The 18870-nt window shown below is 41.7% G+C and overlaps 1 protein-coding gene across 3 annotated transcripts in view; it reads right to left on the bottom strand.

The window, feature by feature from the left end:
• Positions 1 to 1664: 1664 nt before the first annotated feature.
• The window catches only part of SEZ6L (seizure related 6 homolog like), a 351778-nt gene continuing 334572 nt past the window's right edge, over positions 1665 to 18870 (bottom strand). For all 3 annotated transcript variants that reach the window (XM_083146527.1, XM_083146544.1, XM_083146535.1), the window contains 3 exons: positions 16154 to 16268; positions 7530 to 7632; positions 1665 to 2429 (listed from right to left, as the gene is read on the bottom strand). In XM_083146527.1, coding sequence (XP_083002653.1) covers positions 2400 to 2429; positions 7530 to 7632; positions 16154 to 16268 — 248 coding nt within the window. In that variant the 3' untranslated portion in view covers positions 1665 to 2399. The remainder of the gene's footprint in view (positions 2430 to 7529; positions 7633 to 16153; positions 16269 to 18870) is intronic.

Raw genomic sequence — 18870 nt, 5'->3', positions numbered from 1 at the left:
TGCAGCAGCAGGGGTAGGACGCCAAACACATCTGACTGTGGCGGCCGGCACCTCCTAACTGCAGCAGACAGCAAGGTAAAGGCGCGCTCACCAGGGCCCCACCTTTAGTGTCCTGTGCTGTGCTTCCCACATCTGATGCTCTGCCCACTTCCAGCTGGAGGCTGCGGGCCACTTGAAATGACAGCACGGGCCGCAATTGGCCCCCGGGCCTGACTTTGGGCATGCCTGCTTTAATCATTTTACTGATGGCAAAGTGAGCAGAAATGTGTAAGGCTACATCCTGCATTCACCTCGTGTCTCGTTAGTTTCAAGAAGCTAATTGAATTCTACTCATGTATGTATAGTTTATAAAAAATTGATGAACATTCCCCTTGTTTTCTGATCTGAAATGTTAAAGCCTGACAAATGTGCAGGGACTAAAATTAAGTGCAAGTTGTAACTGTCTTGTTTACAAGCTCAGTGATATACGTGTCTCAAATTAGTTATAAGGCCACCTCTCAAAAAACAATCTTCACATATATATTTCTATCAGTGATTCTAGATGTAGAAGGTAAAGTGCCGAATATGTCATCTAGAAAGTCATGGCATCTTACACCGAATTAGGTAAAACTAACATAAATATGAATAAATTGGTTTCATCACCTACTGAACTAGAATCTTATTTATGTTTAAGATTTTAACTTTTTTTTATATGGTCTTGGGTCACCTGCTCCTGTAATTGAAACAGTGAGTAAAGTTAATATTTAGAAGTGGCGACATGCACCTGGTTAGTGAATGGTAAGTATAACAAATGTGGTAGGAGTAGTGGGGGTGTGGCATACCACCATACTTTGTCCATTGGATAATTTATTATAAAATTGCATGTTACACAGTTTCTGTTCTGCTTTTCATCTCACCACCTTTGAAATAAACAATGACCTTGAAAAACCAAAATCTAGCACTTTGTAGATACAGAAATTACCCCAGGCAAGATTCAAATAATGGCCCCAACCCCTGATCAGCCACTGAAATTTTCATAGTTCTTTAGTATACACTCTGGGTCACTTATTAATTTGCACAGCAAGCCTAATATTCCAAGCAATTGCAACACCTTTAATAAGCAATCAGAATTTTTTCCAAAGGTCAATGATATAGACAGAAATCCCATCAACTAAAGCTCATTTTCAAGGTCGTACGTGCACAATTGAATTTGGGATCTAGTCCTGCATTGAAACACAAATACTGCCCCTATTATATAATCATTGAAACACAAATTCTTAGAGTGTCATTTTTCTTTTTTGCTGTTTAGAGCGTTTGGCAAACTACACCATTATGATATTTCTCCTCCTAGATCACCCTGTCTTTAAACTGGAATGTCTGGTGCCTAATCTTTCCCATTTGCACACAAAACTGTTAATAATGGAACTAGAAAAGACTGATAGAAAAATGAACTAAAAAGGTATATGCTAACTTGTATGTTTGGATCACATTACACCTTCAAAAATATCACAAATTTACAAATGTTTACAAAAAAAATTTCTAAGCACAAATGTTGGAAATTTGTCTTAAAAACAGAAAATTACAAAGCTGAAAGTGCATTTACTTTCTGTACTTAAATTTCTAATCTATTTTTCTTTCTCAAAATTTGGAAAACACATTTCCAAGCTATTCACAAGAAACAACGATCAAGTCCAAGAAATTTATTTTATACATCTGCTTTGAACCAATTTCAAAATTTTTGAAACAGGTCGTCACATTTTTGATATTTTTTTTAATAGAAATTTTCCCCAATTTCTTTTCAGTGGAACTTGCTCTTATCTTTCTCCATTTGTTCTGCATCAGCCGGGTCACAGACGCTGTTTTGACAAATACCCTCAGGGATAATTAATGTACGCAATGTGAATTAACTTTGCTCCGAGACTGTCGATTGAAAACTCTCACTTTTATGTGCTATACAATAAAGTGCATAAAAATTGGCAGGAAATACAGGCGCCATAGACACTGCTAATATCTTTTGCCAGTACTTACTACTTATTTTTGTTTTACAGCACAACTAAGAAAGGCTCAGATAGCTTAGATTTGAAACCATAGGAGACCGAGGGCTATCGTTTTAATACAACTGAAATGTTGCTGTCCTTTGCGAATATAATCCCAGAAGCAATATCACTGATCCGATATTGGTCCTTACTGTACCCTGCAACATAATCTATTGTTTTTGTCAAACCACATCTAGTTAAATGTTATAAATACAGAGACAGAAATCTTCAAGAAAAAGTAAAAAGGAAATACAAGTAATAGACTAAAAGGTTCATTTCAACTCCACATAGTCTCTGGATTGAGTACTGAGAAGTTCTGGTTTTCAGAACTGACATCTTGGATGAAGGTGTCTGACGCCTGCTATCATATTGGAACCTCTGCTTCTATATTGAAACTTCATATTCTCTTGTCTCCTGAAATAAAGGAACAAAACATACAATGCAGTAAATACCATTTTAACAGTATATAAATCTAATAATATATTTCTCAATATAAATATAGAATGTATAAATATAAGTATAGGTGATTGAACCATGTATTTTTTCTACATATTGAGGAAGATCAAACCTTTAATAAGCAACAAGAGCATGTACATTGCAGTAGCCCCAGCTATTGCCCGGCCTTGTACCAAGCTAGTGTGTATTTATACCACCCTCCTCTTGGCAAGTTTGCTAAAATTATGACAACAATAGCAATAGTGTATAATACGATTATTAGAGCCTCCGATACATCATGTATTATAAGAGACAAAACAGAGCTGCTGCACATGACCTGGGGTAGCAGCTTCTTCTACCAAGTGTGCTGTGTGTGTGTGTGTGTGTGTGTCTGTCCTCCTACTCTTGCTCCACTGTTCCGCAGACTCAGAAATTGTATATTGCATTTGGAAACACCCGCCTAGAAATCTTGCATTTGCCACTGGTATTGTTCTATTCCTTTCCAACACTAGCCAGATTACCTGCATGTATCTAGTACTCAGGGCAGCCATCGGGGGAACTGCAGGGACTCCAGACAGAAAGGGGGCCCAGGACTGGAGTCTATCAAGTATAATTTGCCATGTTTTCACTTGTCAGTCCCGGGCCCCACAATTTTTTCCTGCCTATTTTGTCAGTCCGAGGCCCCGCAATTTGTGATGGCAGCCCTGCTAGTACTTGTCTATATTGTACATAGTGCACTTTAGAAAAATATATACCTTTTATATTATAAAATAGTTTATGCTCCCATTGGGATTTTTTTTAGAGAGAGCGTTAGATCATTTCTATAATCAATTTAAAGAATAAATCTTTTTTTTCCAGATCACGGTAGATGCTTTGCAGTAATTGTTCATTGATATATATATATATATATATATATATATATATATATATATATATATGCTAAATATTTGTAGTAATATTTGAATTTTAGGAAATTGAATGAAACAAATAATCACCAATTTTCACTCAAAATGAATAATTGTGGAAATAAGTAACAATAAAGAACTTAAGTAACATTAAATAAAGAACTAAAGTAACATTGTCCCACCTTTGGCATTATAACTGGCTCAATGGATTGTGTAGTTCTGTTATTATGTCTTAACTTTTGAAATGTAATAAACTTTGGTGTAACCGACAGGGAATTGACACTAAAACAAGACTTGGTTGGTTCACCATCTATCTTTTGTAATCTGGATATTAGAAATCACTAAAACATCCTGTGACGGAGTGATGAAGGTTAAGTTCTATTATTTAAGTTAGTGAAATGTGCTACTTTACTCCTAATAATATAACAGTACGGGTGTATTATTCCAAAGTTATAATATCAGAACTCACGGACTGTAGGTGATGACATTACGTTACTTCTTTACATTAGTATATTAATATCACTTGTGTATTGTAATCCCAATCATAAATGAACAATACAGACTAAAGTTATGCTTCCAAAACCAACTTGCATAATTAAAGAAAGAAAGAAGCGTGGGGCGCTCAAAGGTAAACAACAAATGAATAAAAATGTATTAAAGACAAACACACAATAAACAGTAGGTATAATAAAAGGTATAAGAACAATTAATACATATTCCAATTGCTACTTGATAATATCCAGTAGGGTTTAGCTGTAAATTCAGTCCCTTTAGAACAATTGGTAGTAGGCTGTCAATTAGAAACTGATTTATTTATCCAGCTCAGCCTCAACTGCACTAATTGAGAAGTGTCTTTCAATTGACTTGGAACAGTCCAGTATTATATTATATATATATATGTATATTTGGTACTTATGTACTAACTGGGCTGCCGATTTTGAAATCGGGTCCATCGCATCGCATCCGACCATATCGCATGCGATGCGATGCGATGGACCCGATTTTTCCATGGGATTCAATGTTAAAATGGACTGAGTCCATTTTAACATGGAATTCAATGGGAAAAGGGGTCCTTTTCATACCCTTACTATCCAAGTGGGCATGGAGTTGGATATAAACCTGTGGCGAGCGCAGCGAGCCACCGAGCCCGAAGCGTGGCGAGCGTAGCGAGCCCCGCGAGGGGACACAGAATACCGTCCCCTCGCCACGCTTCGGGCTCGGTGGCTCGCTACGCTCGCCACAGGTTTATATCCAACTCCATGCCCACTTGGATAGTAGGGGTATGAAAAGGACCCCTTTTTCCCATTGAATTCCATGTTAAAATGGACTCAGTCCATTTTAACATTGAATCCTATGGAAAAATCGGGTCATCGCATCGCATCGCATCGCATGCGATGCGATGCGATATCGCATCGCATCTGATTGTATGCCTTAAGTTAAGGCATACAATCAAAAAATCGGCAGCCCAGATAATACATAAGTACCCAGGTTTATATCCAACTCCATGCCCACTTGGATAGTGGGGCAAGGAACAGGACCCCTTTTTCCCCTTGAATTCTATGTTAAAATGGACTCAGACCAATTTAACATTGAATCCTATAGAAAAATCGGGTCCATCGCATCACATCGCATCGCATCGCATCCGATTTGGTCGCATGCGATGCGATGCGATGTGCCCGATCCGACCCGATTTCTAAATCGGGCGCCCAGATACTACATAAGTACCCATTTGTTTTGTACCTTTGAGTGCCCCACGCTTCTCTCTTTCTTTGTGCTAACATTTGGAGGCTGGCATTCCTCCAGCGTGGTGGCTGCAGGGTGACACAATGCACCACTCTAGTCCCTAGCGCCAAAGACACCTTTTTTTGCATAATTAAAAAATACTTTTTCAACATACACATATGTAGTAAATGTGCTAGGAAGAACAGGGTACAGTCCTATGGTAATATTTAAAGATACGTATTCCTAATACCAATATCCTGCACATAATAGCCGGAATATATGGGGTCAGACAGAACAGTCACCCAGGGGCCCCCACTCTGCTGCAAAAATTCTCCCTTGGCTAGCCTAGCTCCCACTTCCGGGTGTTAGCCCCCACTCTCTGCAATGTCTATGTTTGCCCGCTACAGCCAGCAGAAACTAAAACCCAGAACGGCTTTGTGACCTTCGACTTGCGCCTTCTGTGCATGCGTGGTTCCCCTGGGCGTCTTTCCTTCTCCTTCAGCCACTGCACTCTCCTCCACAATGGAGGAAATCTATACCTAACCTATAGTGACTCCAAAGTCTACAAAGTAATAATCTGCTACTGACTGCTAGGGACGCACAGGAATAGCTGATCACATCGATCTCTCCAGACAAGTATTCTATCAGTTTATTGCAAGACGGTTTGCAAGGCCAAAGTTGGTGAACATTTCCGAATCAGTACAGTAATGGCATATTTGTAGATGAAGATTACAATGGAGACACTGGTACACCTGTATTTGCTTCTCGTGCAGCATAGCATAGTAGGGATACGCTCATTAAGTTGACAAGCATTGGGTCGACACGATTAGGTTGACATGCAGAAAGGTCGAAATAGGTCTAGGTCGACATGTCATTAGGTTGACACAAGCATTAGGTCAATATGGGCAAGGTCGACAGTCAAAAGGTCGACATGGGGTGTTTCACTGTTTTTTGAGCAGACATGTGGCGACAGGTGGCATTTCATGCCCTACCATCCTCTAGGGCGTGGTGGGGGAATAAAATTAGGTGGTGCTGCGAGGAAGGGGGGGGGGGGGTATGCACACATACCCTTGCTCCGGGCACCATGTCACCTAGCTACACCGCTGCAGGTAACAGCTGAGGAACACAATAAGGCCTAATCTATTCCATGCTTGTTAGCTATCACCCGTCCCGATGTACTGGGGGGAGTAAAGTTGGTAATTGTTTCCAAGAATGGCGCCCACTACGCAATTTGCTTAGTGGGCTATTCTGCGTAGGGAAATCGCAGGGATTTTATAGGGTGTGCGATGTCATGACATTAGGTATACAATAATATGATTGTATGTCCCAAAAATAGGTTTAACACACCCCCCCACTATCCACGCCACCCCGAAGCGCGGCGAGCGGCGGCGGAACACGTCCTCCGACTTTTTCATTACCCCACTATCCACGTCGGTGTCTAGTTGATTTCATATAGTGTGGCGAGCGCAGTGAGCCAACGAGCCCAAAGCGTGGTGAGCGCTTCGGGCTGGCGTGGAAAGTGGGGGGGTGCGTTAAACCTATTTTTGGGACATAAATCATATTATTGTATAGCTAATTTCATGGCATCACACATCCTATTAAATCGCATGCGATTTTGAGGGACATGCGATGCAATGCGATGCGATATAGTGGTGTACAATGAGCATAGAAAAAATTACATTAAAAAAATCGCATCGCATGCCTCTACAATGGCCCATGCGATGCGATGCGATTTCCCTACGGTGCCGTATGTAGGAAATCTGGGTGCCATGCTAGGAAACAAGTACCGTAAAGTTCTTAAGGTAACTGCCAGATGGCTGTGCCAGTATAACTTACTGATGGCACCATTAGTTTATGTACATTGTGCTTCAGCGCCAGCCGGGCAGCTAAAGCCAAAGTTATAGAACCTTTGTTACAGGCACATGGGCAGTTTGACTGGTGACACATGAAAAGGTCAGCATGCTATTTTCACACTTTTTTTGGTGTCAATGTTGCACATAGACCTGTAGTTAGTGTATCGTGTCTGCTTGCATGAATCCCTTTAATCACCATGACTTTGGGCACTTTACCATTTCCAATCGTAGTTCACGTGTATGATATATTATGAAAAATTCCTAATAATTAAAAAGATCCCATAAAATCACGTCAACTATATGCAGGTCAACAGTGCGGGAACTTGTGATTGGTGAGCCCAGGTGCAAAAATATAATTTGGACACCATTCCTCCATCCCAACCCAAGTTCACAATATGCAACACGGCAGTGGGTGACAGGGAGAGGCAGAGGGTGCCAGGCAGAGGCAGGAGGAGGCAGAGTGCAACAGGTGATAGGAAGTGGGTGACAGGGGCAGCAGTGGGCCCCTAAGTCCTCGGGGGCCCTGGTGCACTGCGCCTGCTGCAACAGTTATGAATTCTGATTGATTAATCACAAAATCATAATAAATAATCACATACCCCAGTCTCATAAATTGGATTGTCAAACTCTGTCTCTACTGTTATCTGGCTGTAAGGATGAGAATACATGAGGGGAAGACGAAGACTGGAATAGTATCTGCATCTGAAAAACAGAGAAAAATTATAGATTACCAAATTTTATATTTTAAAAATGACAGTCACCACTACAGTAATAATGTGCAGCATTTCATGTTATTATATGTACTTCTCAAATTATCCTACTCAATACATTCATAGGTATAGTGTTTGATGGGCGTGCACACAATGCACTGGGTTTACTCCTGCGAATGCCTGCTTGGGACGGGCAGCTGATGTCACATGATGTCAGCACTCACCCCCAGTGGAGGAAAAAATCAATCGATGGTGAGCGACCATCAAATGATTTTTTTCCCCTCCATGCGGGTTGTGGATGTGTGAGGGGTGGTTTTGGCGGAGTGGCATTTACCTTCATGCTAGGCAGCGAATATAGGTCTGAATCAGGCCCCAGGTGCCTTGCTCTGCTGCCACTGCGCTTTTCACATTTTACCATGCCCAATCATGGGCATAATAAACGTTAACAATATGCCTGGAAAATTTGAGTCAAGACACATTATATCGTTATATTATCAACCAGCCTTACTTAACAGACATATCTTATAACAGAGAACCTTATTATTTGTGTAAACCATTCTGTCTGCAATATTATTCTATTTAGCACTTGCTCAATGTCAGGTATTCATGCTTGTTTGCTTTGCTGATGTTATATGCTTTGTTTATGTTCAAGGTTTTAGTCCTCCATCCAGAAAGCATTTCTCACTTTGAAGCATACAAAGCTTGAATAAATGATCACAAACATCAGTGTCCCTTTAACAGTGGTGTGCAGACTGCAGGTGGGCCCCCTCCTCTGTGTACTGCCGTAGATTCTGGCATTTAAACACTCCATTCCTGGCTTGAAGCCACGTGGTATTCTTGATAGATCCGATATCGGACTTGGCTAATATGTCTTTGATGTTATTGCTCCTTTTGTAACAAAGGAGCAGAGTCTTTTGACAAAAGCTGTCAATGGTGTTGGCAGACTGCACAATATGCCAATATTTAAGTACAGTATCTCGGATATGTCTCGATCCAAAAGAGTAAGTAGATGAATAAATAAGTCTATCCGTATCGGTACTACGACCCTTTTTAATAAATGTGTCATCCTGAGACAAATATGGACAATGTGTTATGGCATCACAAATCTACATAGGGTTATAACTTCTTTGTATAAAGCATGTCCCCATCTCTTCCAATACACAAGGGAATTCATTCTTATCGAAAGTCACTTTCACCGCTCTCAACAGTAGGGAGAGCGGTAATCCATGTTTGAGAGGTAGCGGGTGGAAACTATCCACCATCAGTAGCGTATTTTTGTCTTCTTTTTTTTCCTATAAATTCTTGTAGACAACTTGTACACTACTTTGGTTATACCAACATCTAAGTAGTTAATGGTTGTTTCACTATAGCTTAAAGTAAGTCTGATGGTGATGTCAAGAGCATTGAGGACATCAATGAACTCAGTGAGCAGGTCAGCACCCCACATCCACAACAAACTGCAAAGATTTTGGAACAAAAAATATTTATTTCAAAACAAAATCCATAAGAATTTAGTAACAAAAAACTCAACCATAGGTCCATTATAGTGAGAAATCCAAACTGTGCACCATCATCATGGATGATGTTGGTAGACAAACTTGAAATATCGAGTGTGATCAATATACTGTACTTGATGTAGGTGTGACCAATATACTTGAGGTTTCAAAATGAAATCAGATGTATCCTTCAAAAAGTAGTCCATATTCTGAACTACTGTTTGTAAGTAAGTCTATGACACAGAGCTGCAAGAGGAATTTATAGGCCTCCCATTGGGCTGTACTAAATCATAGTTGCCTACCCTCCTGCATTCTGCAGGAGAGTAACTGAAATAGCAGCAATCTCCCTCTCTCCCTCATTAGTCTAGCAATCTCCCTCATTTCACCTAGCTCACATTACACAGTTAAAGTTTTGGGGAAAAAAGGAATGAGAGATAGATACTGTACATTTACATTGAATCATCAGCACCATTTCCCAGCACTTTACCAAGTATAGTAGCTCTTACTAACTGCTTTGGGGCTCATCTACATTTGGATATAAGTCATTTTACAAGATTCCTCTTAGATGTAGCAGTACACACCCACACTTCTAGGTGCCACGTTCACAATCTCTTTTCACAATCTCTCCATATATGGAACTAGCCACGCCCTTTGGGTAGAGCATGATATGCCCCCTCAATGGGGCACTGTGCAAAATTCTACTACCAACTATAATCTCCCTGAAACTAGTTTTCAAAAGTAGGCAAGTATTTACCAAAGTTTTATGTATTTTGGGGCATACATAGATCAGAGAAATCATAGGGTGCGATTTTGTTAAGATATATAAAGTAGGTTCATCTATCCACCCATTAATCAATCCCAAGTTGATCACAGCATCATTTTTGTAGGTATAAGTCAGATTACATGTTAACATCTTATAACACTGTGTATCAGCCAGTTGTCTTTTGATTTCTGAGAGGTAGTCCGCTTTAATGTTACTATTCCACCCCACCTTATCGGAGGGTTGGATAATTGGGATGCGGTCAATATGCCGGCGGAATCCCGATGGACGAAATACCGACGCCAGAATCCCGACCGCCACAATGCCGGCACTTTGCAGGCGCAGCGAGCTGCATTGCATTGCAGGCGCAGCGAGCCCGCAAGGGGGCAATCCACGGCCTCCCTTGTCGGCATTTCGGCGGTCGGGATTCCGTCGTCAGTATTTCAACCATCGGGATGCCGACCACCGGCATTTCATACCGAATCTGGATAATTATATCGTCGTTTTCTTTTAAAGACACAACTGCAAGATTTTCATCTTTGATCAAATTAAAACAAGAGATTCTTTGCTTCTCCATGAAGGGAATAAAGTCCCATCTAAGAAATCTAATAAATGTCTCAATGGACAGATTGTTACTCGGTGGATTAAAATAATTACTCGGTACTTGGTTCCTGTTTGGCAAAGATATCCTTGAGCTTAAGTGTATGCTGAAATCTGTATAGCTCTATTTCAAAATCAAAAGGCTGCTGTTTAAATGTTCTAACAAAGGACAACCCCTTACTCAAAACAGACATCTCAGTATCAGTGGGACAATAGTCTGACAGGTTAAAAACCACTACTTCTTTTTGTTTTTCCCTGTCTTTGTATTTGTTCCTATGTCTGAACACTCCACTTCTACAGGGTTTCTGTCCTTTGAACCCTTGTATCGGCTCTTTGTGACTCTCCCCTTTAAAAAAGACTGTGAGTGAGAGTTAAAGTAAGACGCTGAAGTATGGGTTTCGACATCTGAAAAATTTCTATTTGCACGAAACTTCCTGTTTCTATTGGACAACCAATCAGATGCGGTGTCTGTTTTGAGTACATTCAAGCCTGTACTCTCACACTGAATAATCTCTTTATCCAACAAATCCAAATCTATATTGACCTGCTCAATGACCAAAATCATAAGCTGAAAAGAACAATCATTAAGGATTTGACACCATTGTTTACAAAAATCAGGATTAGACCTCCCAATTGTAGGTTGGTTTCGTATGCGGATACCTCGCGATATAAGTTTTTCTTTAAATTATTGGGATAGAGTCAGTCTATGTAAATTTTAGCAGGACTACCAACATCAGATGCTTGGGAGACAGTATCCTCAAAAAGTATCCGAGAAATGTCCTTGTTGTCAAATCTTTTAATATCAGACAAGTCTCCACTTAAATTGGTCATAGCATTTTACAGTGTAATAGACAAAAATAAAAAAAAACTTGAAAATGAAGGAACACTAAAAACACAAAAAAATGCAAACACGTGGCGCTGACTAATACTGTATATAATACGTAGAGAATGCATGTAACTAATCCGCATTCAATTTGTTATGATTATGACTGGACCTCGTCTGATTTTTTTTTTTGTCAGTACATGGATTTTTTTTATTCATAGGGGTCAATCTTATTAGGTGCGGATGATTCGCACTTGTGAATCATTACGGCATCGGGCGCACTTTATGGCAGATGGAATTCGCTTAAAAGTGGGTGCGAGCAATTTTATGCGAATTCGGCCCAGCGAAGGGTGCGAGATTGGCTTAATTCGAGTGCCGTTTTCAACATTTGGGTGCCGTTATCATTCGCTGCTTAGTGAGTGGCTTAACGCCACCTGACCGAACACCCACCCACCGCCGAATCCCCTTGGTGCCATGCAAGGGGACATGTTCTCTAACAAATGCCCTCACATGTGTCCGCTAGCAGGAGAAATCAGTCATTTGTAGCCGACCATCGAATGATTTCTTCTGCCTTCAGAAATAAAAGTCAGCCTGAAATTACTTTTATTTCCTCGTCAAATCGCCAAAGACGGGGCGGGTGCTGGCATCCTGTGATGTCTTTGTCCCTCCCTCCCCGCAGTGAACAGCTTAGTGAGTGTGTAACTTGCCAAAGCCGTTTGTTGCCAGTATTTGAATATGTGCAGAAATGAACATGCGCAAACCCCAAACATTGGGACTGGGGCCGAATTCAAATTGCTAAGAGCGATCTGGAGTCAGCCCCTCAATCCGTTTGCATCATTTCTGCCTTTTGTATTGTGCTGTAGGTGCCGTAGCATGCATGTACTGCGCTACATCACTTCCACCATTTTGTGATCTATCACTTCCGCCTGGCTTTGACATGCCACTTGTGTCCGCCCAGCCACTGACTTCCTCTGCTTGCTTAGATACTGCTCTTAGTATTTCTGGTTGCAGCATTTTTAAATATACAGAGCCGCTGATTACTGCTTTATATCTGGTGAGTGTCCAGTTATGTTTCTCTGCTACAGGTACATAAGGGAAAGGGGCAGCACTAGTCATTTGCCCATGAAAAAGGTGTATTGTACACACCAAAACAGCTGTCGTGAGACTCGTGACTGTTTTTTACAATGGTGGAGACATGCTCGTTATATTCTTGCTGGCTAAGTACCTGTTTTGCTGTAACATGATGAACTACAGTATGGGGGAAATTCAGGTTGGCTCACAAAAAAATGTTTTTCTAATGGACAATGTGCACTGCAGGGGGGCAGATGTAACGTGCATAGAGAGTTACATTTGGGTTAGCTATTTTGTTTTTGTGCATAATAAATACTGGCTGCTTTATTTTTACACTACAAATACACATGACATGAAAAGCACAGAAAATGCATTCGCTTCTGACTGTTTCTGTTATTTATACATGAAAAAAATCACTTAAAAATGTGTCGTACACAAGACATGCAAGAAGTGTCCAGCAGATGTCAGCATTTCATCAGATAAATTTCTGTTTTAAGTATGTTAGATGCTGATGTTGGCTTGTTGCACACAGATGGCATTCTTTTGTAACACAAATTCAGTCCGTACTGTATCCTATTTGGGTGCATTACATACATCGTTATTGAATCACCCCTTTACTCAACAAATTATGTATAGAGAGAGAGAGAGTGCGAGAAAGAGACAGAGGAGGGGAGCGAGGGAAACTGTCAATGGGCGATATTCAATGCCCTCACGGGCACCCACTGTATTGTATGTTCCGGGGAAACCCTCGCCATAAGAGGATGGTGTAGATTCTCCGGAACGGTGAGGTTCGACAACAATTGCAGCAAGCTTGCTGCATATAGTGACGAGCCTCGCCGTTTTGACGAGCCGCACTCGCCGTTTCCACCTCGCTGAAAAGAACCAGGGAGGTGGAAACAGTGAGATATCGGCACTGCTCGCCGTCATAGCTCGCCATTTGCCATTAAATATACTCCTATGTGTGTGTGTGTGTGTGAGAGAGAGAGAGAGAGAGGCAGAGAGAGAACAGGAGAGACACTACCTGATTACAGCACAGGATGGGGAGAGGGGGAATTAAATGGACAGAGGAATGAGGCATGGACAGACAGATGGGGTTATAGATGGTTAAACTAACGGATAGAGAACCATATGGGGATACAGAGAAATGAAAGGGAGGGGGCATGGTTGGGCAGACAGAGCACCATATGGGAGCAGAAGTGGACATTGGTGGCATTGATAGACAGATGGACAGACAGACAGAGAACCATATAGAGGTATAGACGGACAGGGGGGTCAGTAGCATAGATGGACAGATGGGAGGGGGCATAGATGGACAGACAGATGGAAGGTGGCATAAACAGGCTGACAGAGACCCATATGGGGGCCTAAGTGGACAGACAGAGAAGATGGGGCATAGACTTATGGATTGGAGGGGGCATAGGCGGACGGACATGAGGGGGAGGGGGTATATAAAGGGATGGACAGGATGGGGTAGAGACAGATGGATGGCAGGGTGCACATACGGACAGGAGAAAAAGGCATAGACGAATGGATGGGAAGGGTCATAGACAGATGGACAGATGAGAGGGGGCATAGACAGCCAAGACCAGACATAGATTGATATGGAAGAGGGCATAGCCTAACAAATGGAGTACCGTATGGAGGCCTAGATAAATGGAGGGGGCATTGACGGATGGACAGGAGGGGGTAAAAAACAGGTTGGGAATAGATGGACAGAGCACAATATAAATCATAGATGATCGGACAGACGTGTGGATTTATGGTAGGGGAGAAGACATCTCACTGTCAATGGGACTCAGTAGCGTAACTTTAGAGGGTGCAGGGGATGCAGCAGTACTTTTATCTTTAATTAGTGCTGCTGACAGGTTCGCTGGGTCCTCGGCCTGTTCACTTAATGGCAGAAAGGAGGGACGTGCAGGAGTCACTTTTGGAAGAAAACTCAACATTGTAGCTTCAGTAGCGGCGCAGGTGTTGACCCACTGCCAAATGTGGGCTGATGGTGCTTGGACAGCGCTACATCCATCAGCTGCATCCTGCTGGCTCGGCTACTGCAGCAACACGTCTCGGTTTTTTTTCACAAGTGGTGCTGGTGCACACTGAGGACAGCTCCCCCTCCCCCCTCCCTGCTTTATATGTTCACCATCATAGTTGTTGTCTCATATGGCCCTAACTGTGTCGAGTTTGTATGTTCTGGGTTTTCTGTGGGTATTCTGGTTTTTCGGCCCACAATCCAAAATATACTGGTAGGTCAATTGAGTCCTGACAAAAATTAACCCTAGTGTGTGCATGTACATCAGTTTTGGGTGGACTAGATCTAGATGGTCATTATCTGCTGTCAAATTCTATGTTTCTATATTGCATTTCTAAAGAGTTTCTTCAGTCAATATTAGCTTACAAATAATAAAACATTGATAGAACTTATTTAGAGACATACATACATTCCTATAAGTGAACCCCCTTTTTTCCACCAAAATCCCAGGTATGACCTGGGATTTTGAACATAGTTGCAACCTAACTCACACTGCACCTTTTACACAGATTATTTCCAGTAAGACCCCCAATTACCATGCACCTGTTTGCATTCTATTCTGTTCTGTCGGCACTGTCCAAGCACCAGTGATCTGGTTCTCCATAGACTTGTAATGAAGCCTTGGTCACCCATTTTCACTGTAGCCTCATCCAGGTACGTCCTAGGTCTGACCCTGGTAGCTTTCTGGATCAGATTTCCAGGTAACTGGACCAGGGTTAGTTTTTCTAGGACACCTTTCCACTAAGCCATGTCTCGGGTAGACCCGACAATAATGGGTTATTGCAGCAGTGGAAAAGGGGTATAAAATTGTCTTGAGCAGTTACTCCATATTGAAATACGGGACATTTAAATGGTAAAATATCCCAAGTAACACAGTTTTATTATGCACATCATCAAAATCGAATATATATTGTAAGTATAGGAAAAATATCAGAAATTTAATGTTCAGACTAATAATAGTTTTGTTTTCCTTAATGTGCATCGTTGTCCATGGCCTATCTGCTCAGTGATATAACGCCAGGAATGAAAGAATCCTATACTAGTGATAATAATATGAGAGAGAGCCTGGATATTCAGCTCCAAAAACCTAAATAGTATAATTATATGAGAGCATTAATCTACAGCCCCAGAGAACCGTTATAATGATGGTGGAATGGTAGAGAGGGTCTGAATCTGCAGCTCCAGAAACCCCTAATAGTGATAGAAATATAATGGAAAGCATGGATCTACAGCTCCAGAAAATCATAACAGTCATAGTGTTACATATTTCCCAACTTTTCATTAAGTGTGAGAGGGACACAACCATGTGCTGAGATGTGCACCTTGAAATAAGAGGGTGTGGCCTCTTGGTTAGGTGATCAAGGCCATATGATCAATGCACTTCCTGTGAGGCCACACCCCATTTTTACCACTGTTGGGACATGGCCAGTGATCTATGAGCTGTTGGCATGCCCCCTGTCTCCTGGACAGAGGGTCTCCCAGCTGCTCCTCACCAACGTGCTGCCCGTGGGTGGGACAGCCACCAAAAAAATTAGGACAGTTCGGAGGTACGTTGTTAGGGGATTGTGGCTGGATCTACAGCTCCAGAAAACCGTAGCAATAGTAGTGTCAAGTGAAATTATAACTTATCAAAGATGAGGAGAATCTGAGGGTGCTCTTGCAGCTAACACAATATCAAAGACAATATCATGTTCATATACTGTATTATTGTTTCCACAAATGCTGTTGGCTTACCGTGTAATATAAATGTAGGCTCCTCCAAGCAGAACAGAAATAATCACAACTGGAATGAATATTGCTAACGCCATGTTCCCGCCTTCTAACGAGGTCTCTGCAGCTGCTTCTGCCACTGGAGAGAATAGAGAACAGATCTTATCTACACCTGTATATACATACATTTGACTAAAGGGTTACATATTCATAATGATTGTCATACTGCCTAAAAAACTATACATATATTAAAGGTTTTTTTTATATACTTGTAGATTAAATATTTCAACTGTGCATCAAGTTTAATTATTGTGAGGTCCTTTTTTCAAGACATAATGGTCTATTCCTCATCATTTACTTTATACAAAAGCAGGTGACAATCAACATTATATAACCTACTTTTGTATAAATTAAGAAACAGAGCCATTCAATATACAGGTAACGCAGTTCCTTCTTACCATTCACTCCCGATCTGAACAGCTTTCCCCATACACTAGTAGTAGGTCATCAGGCACTGAAAATATAACATTTTCAGAGCCTGACTGAGGGAACATTCCCCATCTCTGCATAGTTTATGAAGAGGGATCGGTACTTATATGTTAGTTGGGTGCCCACTGTAGTTAGTACGCTCATACACCCACTATCCATGTCTGCGGGGAGTTGATTTTATATAGTATGGCGAGCGCAACGAGCCACCGAGCCCGAAGCGTGGCGAGCGTAGCGAGCCCTGCGAGGGGATGCGTAAAACTAAGCAAAAAGCTTAGTGGGCGCCCAACTAACATATAAGTACCGAGGGATCCATTTGTATCCTTCCACTACTGCTCAGCTGCTTCTGCCAGAAGTCACACATGTTTCAAACCATGTTCATACATGTGCAGCAGCTCTGCCAAGTCAGACTACCAAAGTAGCATGAAAAGAATTCACAAGGACAACTGATGTTCAGATTAGTTGGCTCCGCACCAAAGCAAGGTTGAATTTCTCTGGTTCCTGTTCATCTACAGATAGAGCCATCCTCATCTAGCCCTTTACTAGGATTAAGTGAGCCAGAGCTGTCGGACTTAATCCTATGCTAATCCCCTACTGTATTGTTCTATGTATCATATTGCAGCTGAGAACAATAGGCCTTGGTGAGCCATGGCTATCCAAAGACGGCTAGTTGTGTCTAATGTCTTTGTGACTCCAAAACACTGCCATCTGTTGGCAGCAAGTAAAAACTACATCTACTAGCTTTCGAAGAATTTGCTTAGAGCAGGCTTACACTGCCATCTGTTGGCAGGAAGTGAAACTACATCTAGCTTTTGAAGGAATTTTGCATTTGGGCTCTTTAGTATTTAACAAAATGACTATGCCCCCTAGGAGGATATGTATTACTAGCTGAGTTATCTCATTGCTAAGTCATTTTTGGGGGAAATTTACTAAGATGGGAGTTCTAGTTCAGATGGGATGTTGTCATGGGCAACCAATCAGAATCCTCTTCTTTATAATTTAGCACCTTCTAAAAGATAATAGATAGAGTCTGATTGGTTGTCCATAGCAACATCCCATCTGAAATAGAACTACCATCTCTGTAAATGTCCCCCTTTGTATCACTGATTATCCCAGTGATACAGGATGTGGTAATATAGGAATGTAACATAAGTTCAGTAGCCAATGAGGTCTTGTGGTACTACCACTATGGTGACCCAAGTCCCTGTGTATCCGATTTGAAGCCTACTGTAGTTGTCAGAGCGTACCCTAAGGTGCTTGTGTGAGTGAACAGAATGTAGGTAAGCATAACACACCCACAGCTGAGCTTTATGTTGCTCAATAAGGTACTAGAATGCTTCACCACCCATAAAGAATACACCACTGGAGAAATCTCTGGCTTCTCCATGGAGTACAAAAATTGCAAAAACTAATTTACCACTGCTTTGATACTTTGACCCCTAGAATGTTAGGGGTACATTTACTGAGATGGGAGTTCTATTGAAGATGGGATGCTGCCTATAGCAACCAATCTATCTATTATCTTCTAGAAGGTGATAAATAAATAAGAAGTAAAGTCTGAAACATTCCATCTTCAATAGAACATTTGTCTTAGAAAAAAATCCTTAGTTTCTTGGATAAACCTTTCTTAGGTACATTTGTAGCAGTATATTCAATCATCATATAAATAGTCTGCTCCTGGCAGGAGCAAGTAGTGAAAACAGCCTCAACATGTATACCATGTGGTCAGCTGGCAATGCATGGGGACAGTCTGCTTTGGTCAACTGCTGGTCAGTCACAGGGTTGCCTACTTTCTAGCAGAGAGGGCAGCCAATTCCTTGAGGCAGTGGGGCTTGGCTGCTGTAAGGATGGGAAAGGGGCATGATGGGGGTGGATCTACAGGAGCGAATGTCATGTTTTATAGGGGCGTGGCCAGTGGAATTGTGTCCTTGTGGCCACACCCCTGCTGTGCAATGTTGGTATTTCAGGCATTACATAGCGGGGACAGGATACAATGATGCGTTACCCATCACTTGGCCAACATGGGGGAGGGGGGAAGGGAGACGGGCAGCTTTCTGGCAGACTTGCCCTTCTTTCCGGGGACCAGGAGGGGACCCAATTTCTGGGACCCTCCTGACCATTCCAGGAGTGTAGGCAACCCTGCAGTCACCAACTACAAGGGAAACTACAAATATAACATGTCTGCCCCTTATAAGCTTCCTTTGGCCAAAATGAAGGTCACAACACCAGACAAGCAAAGCAGCGAGAACCTCAAA

This window comes from Crinia signifera, chromosome 1, assembly GCF_055691185.1.
Source record: "Crinia signifera chromosome 1, ASM5569118v1, whole genome shotgun sequence".
Lineage (NCBI taxonomy): Eukaryota > Metazoa > Chordata > Amphibia > Anura > Myobatrachidae > Crinia > Crinia signifera.
The sequence above is the reverse complement of the archived record's forward strand: the minus strand, read 5'-3'. Positions and strand labels throughout refer to the sequence as shown.